Source organism: Psilocybe cubensis, chromosome 7 (genome assembly GCF_017499595.1).
Source record: "Psilocybe cubensis strain MGC-MH-2018 chromosome 7, whole genome shotgun sequence".
Taxonomy (NCBI): Eukaryota; Fungi; Basidiomycota; class Agaricomycetes; order Agaricales; family Agrocybaceae; genus Psilocybe; species Psilocybe cubensis.
Window position 1 is genome coordinate 3,128,972 of NC_063005.1, and position 16,579 is coordinate 3,145,550.

The 16,579-nt window shown below is 48.5% G+C and overlaps 4 protein-coding genes across 4 annotated transcripts; 1 reads left to right on the forward strand and 3 right to left on the reverse strand.

The window, feature by feature from the left end:
• Positions 1–1,324: 1,324 nt before the first annotated feature.
• On the forward strand, positions 1,325–4,985 carry JR316_0008491 (uncharacterized protein; the record flags this gene model as incomplete). Its single annotated transcript, XM_047894205.1, has 5 exons — positions 1,325–1,981; positions 2,041–2,377; positions 2,439–2,869; positions 3,107–3,846; positions 4,094–4,985. The coding sequence occupies 5 exons, from the start codon at positions 1,325–1,327 to the stop codon at positions 4,983–4,985; spliced, it is 3,057 nt and encodes a 1,018-aa protein (XP_047747520.1).
• A 2,682-nt stretch (positions 4,986–7,667) lies between these two features.
• On the reverse strand, positions 7,668–8,918 carry JR316_0008492 (uncharacterized protein; the record flags this gene model as incomplete). Its single annotated transcript, XM_047894206.1, has 1 exon — positions 7,668–8,918. The coding sequence occupies one exon, from the start codon at positions 8,916–8,918 to the stop codon at positions 7,668–7,670; it is 1,251 nt and encodes a 416-aa protein (XP_047747521.1).
• Positions 8,919–9,561: 643 nt separating this feature from the next.
• Positions 9,562–12,605, reverse strand: JR316_0008493 (Calpain-9; the record flags this gene model as incomplete). Its single annotated transcript, XM_047894207.1, has 12 exons — positions 9,562–10,159; positions 10,206–10,218; positions 10,272–10,365; positions 10,414–10,446; positions 10,497–10,717; positions 10,768–10,905; positions 10,960–11,290; positions 11,396–11,423; positions 11,485–11,730; positions 11,789–11,862; positions 11,931–12,171; positions 12,238–12,605. 12 exons carry the CDS (start codon positions 12,603–12,605, stop codon positions 9,562–9,564), a joined length of 2,385 nt encoding a protein of 794 aa, XP_047747522.1.
• A 1,628-nt stretch (positions 12,606–14,233) lies between these two features.
• On the reverse strand, positions 14,234–16,264 carry JR316_0008494 (uncharacterized protein; the record flags this gene model as incomplete). The annotated part of the gene is made up of 2 exons (XM_047894208.1): positions 14,234–14,261; positions 14,406–16,264. 2 exons carry the CDS (start codon positions 16,262–16,264, stop codon positions 14,234–14,236), a joined length of 1,887 nt encoding a protein of 628 aa, XP_047747523.1.
• Between the last annotated feature and the right edge of the window lie 315 nt (positions 16,265–16,579).

Here is a 16,579-nt window from a genome sequence, read left to right on the forward strand (position 1 = left end):
TGCTGGGAACGGGCCAGAAGGAATTTGGGATTCTGTCCATTGACAACTCGGGAGTGGCCCACTTTTTTTGGCGTCTGACTTTTTGTGCGTCTTGGTGTTATTAATTCAATAATACATTGTCAGTGATGGTGATGATGAGGTGTTAATTAACAAATTAAAACCAAGGATACATTGCAGCGCAGACTCGCCCAAATGAGGCCCGTGCGGCCCCTGCGCTTACATACGCGATCGATCGACTGTTAAATAATCACACACGACGGTCAGCGAAAAACACATGCGAATCGCATTTTTGAGTGTCCGTGCGTTGATGATTGTGTGGCTTTGCGAAAGCGTTGGGGTTTGTTTTGATTAATGGTTAATGATGGAGGAGGCATGTGCTTTTTGCTTCTTGCTTTTGCTCAGCTTTAGTTTCAGTCAGATTCGTTGTGTTTCTTTTGCCATTACATTGAACTGCGAAGCCTTCTCTAACTCGGAATCGGTCGTGCGTGGATATTCATTCCTACGGGCAGCTTGAGATTTGACACGCCGGGTTCTTCTGCTTCGTTATTCGACTCTTCCGGGATATCTGTCACGCAGACGCTACGTACGAGGTCGGGCGTACATTTTTCGAGTTTGAAGGGCCAGAGTGGAGATTTGAAAAGAGGTTGTAATACCGTAAGAGTGTGTTTTTTGCTTTCTTCTTTTTTGATTGTGGGTTGACGAACATTCATATCAATTTCATATTCGTGTTATATCACATTATAATTACACCCATCATCCATTTTTTGTCTCTTCTTTCCTGCCCGCATTACATTCTGCCCCTCTTTTCTTTTCTTCTTCTTATTTCGCTACATTCTCCGCCGCACACTCGCTGGTTTTCACAGGCTCTTTGCACAGACGAGGACAAGGGCAAGGAAGGAAAGGGAAAGGGCTTGATATTGGACGACTATTAGGACGGGGTCTGGATTGGATAGACACGGGAAACAGGTAGAAGAAACAGAAGAAGCACGATATCCATATCCATAATCACATTCACACCGCACCCACAACCCACGATCATAATAATCACATTCACATTCACCGGCCGCTGCGTCAATTCACTTCAATTTAACAACACAATCCGATTCGATTTTCGATAATCGCAGCTATCCGCGCACATCGTCAGCGACGAAGGAACACCGACGCCAGCAAACAGCACTGAGGGCCGAGTCGAAGGCGCAAGATTAACCGCCAAATCTGATTGGGCGGACACAGGGCTCAAGACACACCGATACGCACCGAGGGAAGAGTTCAATAGCCAGATCAAACCAGAGAAAAGCTGAGAAGAGAAGAGAGGAGTATGACTATGGAGGACGATATGGATGTTAAACCACCCGTACCGACAGCGGTGACAGCAGCGCAAGACCTCGCGCTGGAAGATCAGGAGGAAAGTGTGCGGATCGCTGTGAAAGCTTTGGGCGATATGCGGAATATGCATGCGAATGGGAGTGGGAGTCGTTCAGATCCACAACATTCGCGGACGTCGTCGTCGTCCAACCAACGGTTCAACTACGACTATGACGATTACGACTACGACGCGGGCAACAAGCTTCCGCCTATCAAGCTCCCGCCGCTGTCACCTACCAGCTCAGGTGTTTCGAGGCCTTCGACGTCTGCCTCAGGGTCGACGTCGGGTTCTTCAGCATCCGCGTCCGCCTCTGCCGCCGCTGAACCATCCACGACATCTCCCAACGCCCCCGCCACCTCAACCACATCCCCCAACGCCCCCGCCTTCGTATCCCGCATGACTCACCTCCCACTCGTTACCTCCGCCCTGCGGGCATATGAACACACCAAAGCCTCGTCTCGCGTCGTCAAGTATGGCGCGGCGATGGTCGAATCTGGTGTGAAAACGCTTGGGAGGCCAGTCATGGAGATGTCGAGGCCTGTGATGGAGCGCCTGCCCGTTGCGGCCGCGGCGGTGGAGGCTGTAGATGGGTTTGCTTGTAGGCAGCTTGATCGGGTCAGTTATCAATTTTTTGGAAGAATTTTTAGCTGACCTTTTTTCTTTTTTGTGCTTAGTTGGATAAGTATACGCGCCCGTCGACGTCCGGGGACCCGAATGGGGACCCGAATTCGACGAGCGATGCTGGAACGAGTACCGGGGGGGATGTACACCCCAACCCTGACACAAACCTCAATGCACAGGCACAAGGACCATCGCCGGCTGATCGAGATCGCGGACGACCGAGGCCCAAGCTCCGACCTCGACATGGAGATGGAGAGGAAGATGGAGATAAAGATATGGACGATGAAAGCCAGCACGAACGCGAGCGGGATAGGGAGAGCGGGAGGAATAGAGAGAGGAGGGAGCGGTATGGTGCTGGAGGCGGGCGGAGTGTCCCGAAGTGGCTCGAAGGTGCGTTTTACTCCTCATTGACCAAACATACACCCATGTATTTGATACGGACACGCAACAGCTACAAGCCCATTTGTCGCCCCACCACCACCGCCACCACCCGACTCCTCCCTGCCGTCCTCCCCATCGTCGTCCGCGGCGTATGGATACGGGTACGGGTATGATTATGAGTACGGGAGCCCGCGCTCGGCGTCTCGTATGGGATCGTACTCCCGCAGCTCGACGCCCACGAGGGAACGGGAACGGGAAGGAGGCTCGGAGCGCGCGCGGTCGTCTTCTTCTTACGCTCTTGGGCAAAGCGGGAACGCGCATGGTACGACGCCGATGACGGATACCAATGCGGGTGGTGCTGGTGCTGTTGCTGGTGGGAGCGAGCGCCAAGTCGCGCAGCGTAGCAGGTGGCAAGCGATGCTTCTCGAAGCGGGAGGTCTGAGCGCGGCGCTGAGCGAGGAGAGTATGAGGAGGTTGAAGTATTGTTTGCAATGGCTTCAGGTGAGATTTCAATTATATGCGCCTTTTTTTCTTTGCTTTGCTTTTTTTTTGCGGGATGCGTTTTCGATTATATGCGCCTCTCTCTCTTCGCTTTTTTAAATTATTGCGGGACGTGTTCTCGATTATATGCGCCTTTTTTCTTTTCTTTTCTTGTTTTTGCAGGATGTGTTTTCGATTATATGCGCCTTCCTCTCTTTACTTTTGGGATGATGGATACTCATCAATGACATGTTGTAGTACGCCACGGCGCACATCGATGCGCAAATTCTAATTCTTCGCGATTTCACCGCGTCATTACAAGCAGCAGCAGCAGCAGCCTCTTCTTCCCCCTCCTCTCCTTCGTCTACCCTCCCGCGCCCGCGCCCACCTATCTCCGAGGAACACATGCGCAAGCTCACCGACATGCGGCGCGACATCGTACACACGATCCGGCAGGTCGTCGACGTCGTATCGAAATATGCGGGCGGGGCGTTGCCGGAGCCTGCTAGGGGGCGGGTGAGGGGGTTTATCTTGAAGTTGCCGCAGAGGTGGGCGAGTCGTGCCGGCGTCGGTTCTGCTGGTGGAGATATGATGGGTGAAGAGAGGGAGAGAGAGAGAGATGTTGTAGCGGCTGCTGCGGGGTCCGGTACGGGTGTGGTGCGTCGTGCAGGTGGGCAGCGGCGCGCTGCGCAGCGTGAACGCGGGGTCGATTCGATGTCGGGGTTGCGCTCTGGTGCGTCGTCAGTAGCTGTGTCGCCTAGCTCGTCGCCGCGCATTACACGCGCGTCGCTCGGCTCTGCCGCTGCTCCCGGTTCTTCTGCCGCGGCCAATGGTAGTGGGAGTAGTGGTACAGGTGGACAAGGTGGAGGGGGACAGACGGTATCGGCGACCGCTGCGCTCGTGGCGTCTCAGCGAATCTTGACGCTGGCAACGGAGAGTCTGGATATGATGCGCAATGTGACGAGTGTGGTCAAGGATAGTTTGGATAGAGCTGACGCGTGAGTTTTTTGTTTCTTTATTTTTTGTTTTTGTTTTGTTTCTGGTTCTTGGTTCTTGGTTTTTGCTGCCATTTCCCTCTCTATTTCTGTCCCATCTATTTACCTCCTGCTCCTATCTCTATTTCGCTTTCCATTTCTCTCCTGCTCCTATTTCTATCTCTCTTTCTATTTTCAATCTTTCTTCTATTTCTATCTCTCATCTCATCTCGTGTCTATATTTCCCCTGTACTGATCTTATCGCCAACAGCTGGGTAGGCCGTTTGCGCACCGTAGGCATCCAGCGCGCCGACTCGGATTCTGCCTCTGCTATCGCCCTTGAAAATCCAGGTGCCAACGCCAATGCGAATGGGGATGGCGAGGGGGATGGAGATATGGAAGGAAGCCTCATCGTCCCGTCGGACTCTGCTACCGTCGCTTCGTCCCGCGAGGCCGGGCCACAGCGGGAGAGGGGGAAGGAGGATTTCGAGTTTGAGTTTTCAGATCGCATGCGGTATCGCTCGCATTCGAATTCGCAGTTGACGTCGAATTCGAACTCGAACTCGCAGTTGAACGTGAACTCGCAGTACGGGCACGGTCGTGGATACGGATACGGATACGGGTATACGCATAGTCGCAATGGGAGCACACAATCGGATTCTGTGCATTCGTCGTTCGATATAGACATGGAGGTCGATGGCGACGGCGACGGCGGGAGCGAGCGTGTCAAGGACAGAGATGCAGTGCGAGGCGCAGGCGACCGCTCACCATACTTTAGCGCCGCGTCATCAACGGCTTGGGGGTCGAGTATACCATCCACACCTGGCGCGGGCGCGTCTGTGCATCCTGCCCTGCCTATGTCGCCTGTCCGTGCCGGTGCCGGTGCTGGTAATGGTAATGGAGCGCTGCAGAGCGGGATCAGTGCAATGCGAATCGGCTCGCGGTATGGGACACCGAAGAGCGGTGTCGTTGGGTTGCCCGAGGATGATGAAGAGGGTGGTGGGGTGAAGCCGCAGAATGTGGATGTTTTGGTTGGGTTCAAGGGCGATTTGAAGGGGCGGCGGCTGTCTTTGGGTGGTGAGGAGGAGGGTAAGGTGAAGCTGAGGACGAAGGATGTTGCGGCGATGAGGCAGGAGGAGGAAGAAATGGACGTCGATTGTTGATTTGGTTGTCTGGATTTGGTGTAGAAGTGGAAGGAATTTGTTTCTGGTTGACGACGATTTGACTGGTTTTATGCACTTTGAATGTGCTCATCCACTCCTTTTTTTCCTGATCTTTCTTATGTTTTCTTTCTTCTTTGTTTTTGTTCTTGGTTGGTGTTACTTTACTGACCTTGGTCGTGCAGAACACATATCACATTGCGCACCGCCCTGCCTCACTCCTTTCCATTTTTCCTCTACCTTTTTTCATATTTTTTGCCACTCTCACTCTCACTCTCGCTCATATTCTCACTCTTCCACTTTTCATCCCACACACACAATACACACCACACATGGACAATAACACAAAAACGAAACGCGCGACGTAACACAACCAACACACGCACACACGAGCAACCAACCACTTGCCCAGTCGAATTCAAGGTCCTTCGGAAAATTCAATTTTATACCCTTCCGTTTCTCACTCCATCTCCCATTTCTATCTCTTTCAAATTCGTTTCTCCGCTTCTTTCTTTGCGTTTTCTGCTTCTTGAGATCTCATTTTTTTTCTACTTACTTTGTTCTTTTTACCACTGTCAAATATTCCAAAACCTTCTGAACCTTCTGAACCTTGGATCTCTCTCTTAATATTTCTGCCTGAAATTTCGTCTCCTCTTTGTCTCAATTTGCGCCACCGTCTCCTGTCTCTCTTTCCCTTTCCATAGCCATCTACAACTTTGTTCCCGTCTCAACCTCCTCCTTCCTTACTTACTTTTTGTTTTTTGTTTGTTAAATACCACTATTTAATCTCTATAAAACGTGTACTTGTATCCTATCCTCCTATCCTACCATACTAAATATTGATATCGATATTTTTTTACTTGTCATGAAGAGAGAATCGCAAAAGCAGCCTTAGCCCAGAACTGGAATCTGCTCAGCAGGGTAACATCTGTATGGGCACATATATTGTGCAAAAAGAAACTCATGCAAGTTACTAGTGATGTTTGGGCACACTTTCATTCAAGTTCGAGCTTGTTTCGGTGTGATTGTAAGTTAAACATGATTAATGTAAGTCTATACTTTTTCCAGAACATGTTCTATGTCATAATTCATGTAAGTTTGTCAAATTGTAGCAAGTGTAAGTGGAATATTTGTGTAACTAGCATGTTATGCCTACAAGTTGAACTTTGTTTGCATGTACACCTATGTGTATGCAAGTTTTGAAGAGAGATGATACTCAAAATGAAGAGAGGGTTATTTCATTTATTCACTTAGCCAACGCCATTGTCCAGCGCCGCCTTCCAAGTCTGTCCGTAAATTTACCACCAGTTTCTATCAAATCCTTTTCAAGGCAGCCAATCATTTTAAAGTAATTGATGCGCACAATCAAGCCTCTATAGAGACAATTCTAGGAATTTGACCTTTTCACCTGACCTCTCCTGCTCATAGCTAAGGAAGATACATGTATTGAAATTTAAAATTATTAGATTTGGGACGATGTCTTTGATATTTCTATTTGCATTGTTGTACAGGTAACTTAAATATAGTATGAAACTTTCATACCTTTGAAGGGTGACTTACAGAGACAAAATTGAACTTCAAAAATATTGATTTGCACAATATATGTGCCATCTATGGCAACAAATCCTTGGAAGTAATGATCCAAATTATCCAAAGTTACCAGTTGGAATCAAACATCCATCAAGAGCCAGTAAGATGGTAAAGATGTATCCACTAGCGTGATTTCGAAATAAAACACTGAAGCATGCTTGAAGCGAAAGAAAATGCACGAATCGAGTCGTATTGGTTCTTCTCAGAGCCAAAGATCCCAATTCCCAACGGCGCATCTGCAAATACAAACTGCTCAGACCTCTTCTTCTCGAGGAATCGGCGAAAAGACGGCCTGTTGTGGTACAGCTTATACGAAGGACTCAGAGATCTCTGGTACGACAGCGTTTGTAAGAAGCTATACGCCCAACTGCGGCGATGACGCAGAGCCCTCGTTCTGTTGCGCATGTACGGTAAGCTCCCACAAATGAACTGCAGAGTGCTTGTAGCAGCGCCCAAAAATAAGCCGTGGCCATGTATGGTGCCATCGTCCCTTTGCCCTGAAGCGATCCTGTCGTATAAGATATCACAGATAAATCTGATAAGCACTGGTGTCCACTCATGTCGGTTCCGTGAGATGATCCATCCCAGTAGCATCGTGTCCCTGGGTGTTCTCAGAAATTTTCCAAAGGATGGAAAGCGGAAGGATGTAGAGGATATGTCGAGCGAATCCTGCATTACTACACTATCGAGTGTTAACAGCGTCGCAAGCAGGAAGGAGATATGCAAATGTGGGATATTCGGTCCTAATTCTGACTGTACACGCTGTTTAAGTGATGCTGTTTCCACATCTGCGAATTGAGATATCTCTGGTATATCCCAATTCTGAAAATAGATCAAATTTACCCTGAATCTGCGATCAAGTTTAAAGCACGTACATTTTTTAGGTTGGAAAGAAACTCGATGTATTGTGCAATAAAATTAGTTTCCGTTCGTAGATTTCCCCTTTCATGCATATTGCAAAGCTCCAGGCAGTGATCGAGTGAGAGGCTCCTAGTTTCTGTTATGAGATAGTCATTTGGGTGTGCAAGAGGCAGATGATGGAATAGTCGATCGAAAACGGTCCAAATATCATGCCTTTTTATTCCTAAAATACCATCAGATTTTTATCCCAGCTTCATAATAACCAGATTTCCTACCAGCAGATATGTGACTGAACGACAGCTGAGCAAAAAAGGCATGCATATTGGGTGGATCAATATACAAATCCCTCGACCGGCTCTTATCGACTAGATAGTCCTTCAACGACGCGTGCAAAATTCGGATCCACGGCGCACGCGAAATCTGGCCCAAAGGGCCCCTCACGCCAACCCAATCATCCAGCGATACAAGCGAAGCAAGGTTGTGCAGCAAAACCTGCGCATCGCCTGTCTCGAGAGATAGAAAGGCTTCTACAAAGCTCACTGAAACTTCGTCGTAGAAGCCGGGAGGGCAGAAGGTGACGAACGCGAGAATTTTCAGTATTAGATCCACTTCTTCGACTCCCATCAGGATATGACGGTACAGCGCGTCGAGCTCGGCGAACGGATTGTCGCCTGCCATGGTGGGCCGTACGCCAAGCACAATCTCCAGTCTATGCGTCGGACGATGGCGAGATGACTCGACATATTTCACCACCGTTGACGCATAAATAAACTGGCCTGAGGACCGCTCTACAAGGGTAGTGATTTGACTCGGCGAGGGCCACCCTTCAGGGATATGCGCCCGACGGCAATGCTGTGACTTGATCTTGCAAAAGCTGTCCACCAAGAAATATTCAATGTCCTCTCGCGATTGATAGTCGTCATCCAGCGCGACTATTGTCAACTCCTCAGGCCCCTTCAAACTGAATGCAGATGATATTGCCACTTCCGGGCGGCTTGCTAAGAGAATTTTCAGCGGGATGGATTCATCCTGGAGCACACGAAATGCGGCGTAGACAATTCTGGCTTGAACTTTAGAGTCTTCGCATTCATCCAAGCCATCGATGATAATCACGATATTGTGGTCGAATGTACATCCATTCTGGAGGAGCTGGAGAAGAGGGCCTTTAATGAGTGCAGTGAATTGTGACTCGAACGATCGAGTCACAACTAGAGGATCATTCTCGAATACCTGCACCACGCAAGCTCGAAACACAGGCGGAAGCTTCACCGCCAACTGGTACGCCAGCGTCGGAACAAGAAACCTGGCCGTTCCTCGATGCGGGTCATCCCTTGCAAAAAAGAAACTAGCGATACACCCATTCCGGCTATCCAGCATCTCCGCGATTGTTTGTGCAATTGCAGACTTTCCAGCGCCCGCTGCGCCGTAGAGCCACAAGAAAACTGAATCGCGGTAGAGATGATCTAGTCCGTTGATCCAGTTCATGATCTTTTTGATGATGGTAACTCGTGTGTTGGGATGGCATTTCGGTGGATCGAAGCGTTCTCCAGAGTCGTGAAATGCTACGTGGGCAACGTGATTCTGTAAGCGCTCGAATCCCACTATCGCCGTTAGGCCATGCGTTATCAGCTTATGACTCCAGTCCGATATGAAGACGATTCTTTCGCACCTGAGATTGGATTGAACAGTTGAACATGATGGGTGCTGAAAGTCCCATTGGTAATGACAACGTTGTTCGCCCCTGCAAATGACATTACCGAACGTCGATGTAGTTGGGGTCAAAAAGAGCAGTGTATGAAAAAAGTCCAACATTGAACTTGATCATGAGCGTATCAACAAAAGAGAATGCTGAACCACGCCTGTCACTAGCACTGATCGTCCCGAATACACCGCAATCATCGCCACTTCTAAACTTGAGCCACAGCGATATCTAAACTTACGTATTACACAGCAAGAGGACACTGCATAACTAGTCACCGATTACTACTACAATTATCTAGTCTAAATAATATATGAAAACCATAAAGCGCTTATTCTGCGGTATCAAACTGTGATGTAGTAAAAGTCCCATGAAAAAATGTACTCGAAATGTACTCCTGGATACGAAAAACCAAAATCAATGAATGATTTAATACCCACCAAGAGCAGGTCCGGTCGAGGCTCCTGGAGGAGATTTTAATCTACCAGTGATGACTGCAGGCGCTATCTTTTTTGTGTACACTTTCAAGCCAATCACAATCGAGTTGTCGTCCTCAAGGACATCAGTCGGAAGTGGCATGGAGCCACCGATAGGCAACAGTGGTGGAGAAAGCGGGGCTAGATCCAGAGGGGGAGGGGGAGGAAGGAGTCCAGGCGGGAACGGCGTGATCTTCCCAGGGCTCAGAGGAGGGGAGCCCGGGGGGATCCCAGCCCATCCAGGTTCCATGGGATACGTTCCATTAGGCGCACGTCCGTATCCTTTACCGTTTGGCATATGGCCCGCAGTGATGTTGTTTACACCCTTTGAGCCACCGCGTACTGGGCGCTCTGATGCTGGCTCATTGGCGCTGGAGGAGCCGCCGTTCTTGCTCACCACAGTCGTCGTCGTCGTAGTCGTGGTGACAGTTACACTCTCACCTGGTTTTACCTCCCCGGCGTATGTCTTGATGGCATCAATGGCTGCCTTGTCCGATTTCACCTGCTGGCTTGCAAGCACAGCAGATGCCGGAGTTGGAAGAAGCTCTGGACTGAAGGGAGTTAGGCAAGGGAGCTCACAACAATATGAGTACCTACTTTGGTTTATAATCTGGAGACGCATTTAGTTTTTCAATGCTGGTAGAAGGTGTTGGCAGCACTCACTTGATGCAATTGATTGACCTTTGGCGCGTTCAGTCATGATACGATTGAGTTTCCGTCTGTCCCATCCGGAAGCAAGGCCGTTCCTGAAATAGTCCTTTGAGAGTATTGGCCTACTGAAAAGATCCCAAGTACGAAAACCTACCTTGTCTCGAACGGGAGCGGGATCAATTCTTGCCTGATGTCCTTTAACATAAATTCACTGGAAAAGAAATAAAAGGGCGTCACCAGAATAATGTAATTCCCAGCTTGCAAATCCATTTCTACACTGACTGATCTGCTGGCAAAGAACGAATATGAAGATTGGGCAATAGGCTCGGTCTCGCCTTCTTTGGCGAGTAAAAAGTCAAGATTCCAAAGGCAAGGACCGGATATGTCCTTGAAATAACGTGTGTTGTACTTGGACAGCACAATAATCACGGGTGAGGCGGCTGGTAGAGAGAACGAGACTATATAGCACGTTGAATGGCAATATTCTGATATCATGGAAAGGGCTTACAGTTGATATCACCGTACGAAAAGGCTTTCATGTTGGGGAACGGTAACGAGACGTGCAACCATTGGGAAGACATGACCCACGAGTCATCAAATATGAGTGTCCTTTGTACCTCTTGCCATATGTTCAAGAAATCTTTATCTGGAATTCATAGTAGGCAACTGAATATCCACTAATAGAAAGAAATCAACTCACATTCCATGACAAACTGCCCTTTCCCTCCAAAAGAATGGCCGAGCTCAGGAAGAATCTCTAACCATTCCTTGGTCCATTCTTTGGATCCATCTGACCATGGTCCATCCCAGCCAGCCGTACCCCATGGATCGCGCAGCACCACGAATCGCTTGCCCCTGATCTCTACGGCTTTGACAACGGAGTGGGAAAGATTTCCAACGAGACCATCCACTGAAGCATTTCTGACACCACTGCGGAACCCATCGAGGGTCTTGAACCAGCAACCAAAGAGTCGGTCTTCATTAGCTTTGACCAGTTCATCGTGCCAAAATTTGTCGTGATTCAAGATATCCTGTCATGCATATTGTCCCATGCGCGACAGAGAAACACATTCGAATAAAAAATTCAGCTGAAGAATCAGTCGCTTTCCATAGTGCAATAATCTTGACATGCACACCTTGGTTAATATTAGATTCGAAACACCACTTATGACAATCAAGAAATGAGATGAGGTACACCAGGCTGCTACATTTTAAGCAGACGTACCCTGTCATGTCTTCGATAGCATCTGAAGTCCGACCGTACATCACTGAAGCGTAATCGCCATGAACCTTAGCATACGCCTTTTCAACCAACGGGACCCAGGTCTCTCCATCTGTAGCAGGGCGAGAGAAGTACAGGGAATCGGATCCTTGCCTCGCAGTCTTGTTATAGTTTTCTTTCTCGAAGTGGTATAGTTCTTTCTCCGAATGTGATAGCTGTTCGTACTTTGGAACACGGGTGAACAGGAGGCTGATCCAGAGGAGGATGAGTGATGAGTTCGATTTCTGTACAAACTGGGGTTACTTACTCGTCGACGATGACTGGAACCCAGTAGCAATCTCTGTAAAACAAGAAACCGTATATCCCAACCTCTTCGTCTCTCTAGATCAAAAGATGACGATACATATGAGTGAATAGAGAGAGCGCTGGCAAAACAAGAAACGACGTACAGCGACACATAGATTGTCAATCAATCTCCGAACGGATGTCATGCTCGACAGAGCCGACACCAGATAACAATCTTCCACCGCGCCCTGTATAATTTCTGCTGATTTGCTTGTTCCAGTGTAGAAAACAGGGTTGGTAAACAATTCCGGTACGCGTCGAACATCTGCAACCTGGAATATATTGTTGTCCCCCAAATTGTGGAGGCATAGATGGCGGTCATTTTCCAAATCAAAGTCAACATCCCTGATCGATGGGAAAGCGGTGACCAATTGCCATCAATACTTGTTTTCATACGACGATCATGCCCACCTGAACTTCCTGTTCTTCGCCCGACACTGTGCGGCTATTCGAAGGACGCTTGCTTTACACTCTTCGTATGCCTGCTTCATGCCTTCCGTGATCGAGACACCGAGCTGCTGCTGCGCGTATGACACCGTGTTCACCGTCGAAGCGTTTACCTTCGGCTTTGCTCTCGAAGTGCCGTCTGGACTGACATTTCGAGACTTCATGGGTCCTCCGTACCCATTCGCACCTTGAAGAGGGGGCGGTGGTGGCTGCGAATAGGGGGGATACTGTGCCGGATATCCCTGAGCTGGGTAGTAGGATAGTGGAGCTGGATCACGGTGTCGCCGCCGCTCGCGACTGCGTGATCGGCCTCGGGAAGATGCTACTGACATAGATGATCTGGAGTCAAATCAGTTGAAGTCTGTGCACTACGACAGGGGAAGTCTCTTGCAAGGGGATCGCGACCGACTATTAAGCTGGACAATGATGGGGGGATTCAGGAAAACAAACCGCCACCCGCCGCTCTTTAACCGGTGACTCTGCTTGATTTGTCCTGGCGTCGTGAGGAGCAATGAGGCGGTTAAATGTCGCGCGCCCAGTGCCGAAAAGCGCTTTGACATGGTATTGATTCCAAGTTCTCACCTCCATTTGATGATGCTATGTTTGTCCCGACTCGTGGAATGATTCTCGCCGAACAATCGGTGGAAGCTTTAGAACAAAATTCATTCATTGCGTCGAGTTTATTGAGAATTCGAGTTGGCTCGAAGCAATACCTACCTCATTTAATACTCAAGCGAGTCTTCAAGATAAGGAATCCATGAGTATCTGGGGCTATTCAAATGAATGACATGGAGCACGGTTCCGGGAGACGCTATTAGCGCCCTGCTTACGGTGGTTGTCCGGGTTTGGCGGAGTGACATGTGGCAGTGATTTAACTTCTATTTTTGTTGAGGTGGCTCGGAAGAAATCCTTGAATAAGATATTTAGGTTAGTGGGATTTCCTGTTTAGAGAGGTAAGAAAGGAATATTGGAAGAGAGATGAGAAGGAACAGAATATGCGGTGTTTATAACATTCTGGGGGTGCGTAGGGCTTTGGCGGGAGGTCCGAGTCCGAGAGAACAGACACGAAGCAAATATTGTCAAGTAATTTCAAGTCTTTTGCTTTTCACAAATTGAACACAAATAAAGTTTTTCTCCATTTTTTGGTAATTTCCGTTTGGGATACACACCCATATAAACGGAAAACCCGAAGCAACGCGACTCGAGAGGGAAGAGAAAAGGGACGACAAAAGCCTGAATGTCTGGGACAACTCACGTGGAGGAGTAAGAAAAGGGGGTCAACGGTGTCCAAACACTGGAAAAAGTAATGGAAATCGGAGCAAGTGAGGAGGATTAACGCCGCGAAACTTACGCGAGTGGGGAACGCGAAATAAGACGTGAACATTATATAGAGAGAGCCTACAAAATACAGGAGTGTTCTACAGATCATAGAAGGTGATGGGATGTGAGAACTGACAATATCAGGCACTTAGGTATCAAAGGAAAGTCGGTAGCTGTCAGGAGTTAATGACGATCCCAACTGGAAAAATTCTGTCCTCGCTGACGCACTGATAACTTATCCGTAGATGAGCGTTGCTGCGTACTCATCTTGGATTAATGTCAATAGGTTAATACTGATTCTGATTGTTCGTCGATGTTATCGACTCAGGAAATATCAACGAACCTTCAAAAACACAGAAGTTCGACACTAATTAATCAGTGCCCCTATATTATTCATTAATCTTATATCGTCATAATCCGTAGATGAAGAAAGGAAAGAGGTGCCTTGAGTCTACAGAGTGCAATCAAACAGCAAGCAAATTAACAAAGAAGGAAAACAATAAAGCGTATGTACAACATTGCGATATATATAGTGCTACAAAAATACGGAGGAATGTACCATTGACAGAGCCGAGGAATTCATGGTTGAAGATGGATACGAACATGTTGTCCCAAATTGTCACGTCGACTAAAAGATTTATCACAGCCCTCGTATGGACAGTGATGGGCTACACAAAGAATAAGAGCTCAAAACCACACGAAGTATAACAAACCACTCACGTTTATCATGCGTATGTATGCTTCGAACATGGCGCTTCAAATGCTCTCCACGAACAAAGCATTTACCGCATCCAGGAATAACGCAAACGTACGTCCTACAGCCACTCTCATCCACCACGGGGGCGGGTGTGGTGGACTTCCGTAAGTTCCTTGACCTCGCTGTGCCCCCTGAACCATTATCCCTGCCATTCTCACCGTCGTCTCCAGCATAATACTCGTCATTGGTGTTATCGCCTGACATGACACTTGCCGACCTACGTATCCCACCTGCAGTGAGATCTGCCACGAAAGGAACCTTCCTTCCGCGGCTCTTCTTGTTGAGGTTTGGAACGGGGATGGGTAAGGGAATTGGATTGTTCTTCCTCTTACGGATGCCGGTTTTACCTTCCTGATACAGTGTCATGACGTCCAAGTCATCCAAGTCTAGGCTGAGCTGCTCGCTGGAGCCACCGCTAACTCCCTTCGAGCCAAGCTGAGTAACGACGGCGAGGGCGAGGGCGGCGCTCCCTTTTGCTTTGCCTTTACCCCGCCTCGATTTTTTCTTAGAGGGAGAAGCAGTCACCGAATCCGCTTTGCTCTGGCGCTGCTTGGATCCCTGGAGTTCAAATTCAAGGGCGAAGTTGTGGCCGAAAGGAAGATCTGGAGATGGTGATCGAGAGGGACGATAGTCGTCCGATTCGTTGTCGTCGACAGCGTTATCAATATCATCGTCGCTCGCAATTTCCTCAGTCTCTACGATGCGAGATGACGTGGTGAGTGATGTGAACTGCCGCCGTCTCTTAGGTTGATGTGCCGAGGATGTAGCCTCGCTGTTGGAACTGTTAGAAAGAGATAGCGGAGAGAGTCCATACGGTCGTCTAATAGCCACGCTTGGAGAGGTTGACGTCGACCGGCGCCGTTTTTTCTGTGTCAAAGAAACCGTAGAAGGCGTCGCAACGCTACAACTATTATCCCAACCAGATAAACCACCTTGCCGTTTGGTATCAGAAGAACGAGGGGCACGAGTTTGAGGACGACCACGGGAAGGTGACGAGTTTGAAGGAGAAGACAATGTCATGGTTGGTACATCGTCGCGTAGGCCTCCAGGAGGAGTGAACGTACTAGGGTTAAAAGTGAATTCTGAAAGCGGAGTAAAACCGAGAAGTGATGCGTAGGATCCATTTGGGTTCATTGTGGGTACATCCCCACTACGAGCTGGAGTAACTTGAGAGGCAGATGCTCCAATGATTGCTGGATTATCAGGCCTCTGCGCCGATAACAACTCATGTGAGGAGCGAAAGCCCGCAGATATGCGAGGAGGACTGTCAATGAATGGAATGGAATTGAATATATCTGTGTTTTGGCTGGAAGGAAACGCAAGGCTGTTCGGTTGGGGAAATAAAGAAGAATCAATCTGGAATGAGGGAGCAATTCCTCCCTGACCTTGCATATCTGAAGGATACAACATAGGCGAGCTATGAGACTCCGCAAACTCAAGAGTATTCAGCGGATTCGATAGCGAAGCTGTGAGATACATTTGCCATTGGATATCCTCTCGCGATTGGGCAGGTGATGAAAACTGGCTTTTGCCATCATAAATTCCAGTGTTGGCTGGGAAGGACGAGCGAGTAGTAGTGCAGGAAACTGTATCCTGACGAAGAGACGCAGGGGTGGAACAAGAAGGATTCAAAGGTGAAATGGTTTTCATGCCCTGAGGAGAGGCGTACTGATATTGACCGAACTGCGACCATTGCTTCATGGGCTGAATCTGATTGTCCCATTGAGAATGGTTGAGAGGTTCGTTGATGTTAGTCATGGAAAGCAAATGCGCTCTTGGAGTCCTGGGTACTTCCAGAGCCCTCGCCGAGATATTTTCGTTGGAGTTCAGAGATGTGATACTCGCAGACGAATGCACGGCAGGCGAAATGGATCCGGTGAAATTCTCCATGTCCAGAAGCATTCCAATGTCCATCGTGGCAGCGACTGATTTGTAAAGAGATTGAAGAATGATGTGACCCGTTATCGAAGTATGAGGCAATATACAGCCCTAAGGGCATGTACTGTGGGCGATGGACGCTTGCGACGTATGCATGGCTGACTTGATAAATGAGGCGCCATTGATGCGAGACTGGTTGAATTCATTCTAGGCTGGACACAATCGAAATGATCTCAAATTCCTTCGGATTTGAAGGAAGTGATAAGTATGGTATTGGCGGCCTCGGAAGTCTAGGGAAGTTACAATGAAGACCAATTAGTCGAAATAGTTGTCGGGGAAGGATGTTCCATA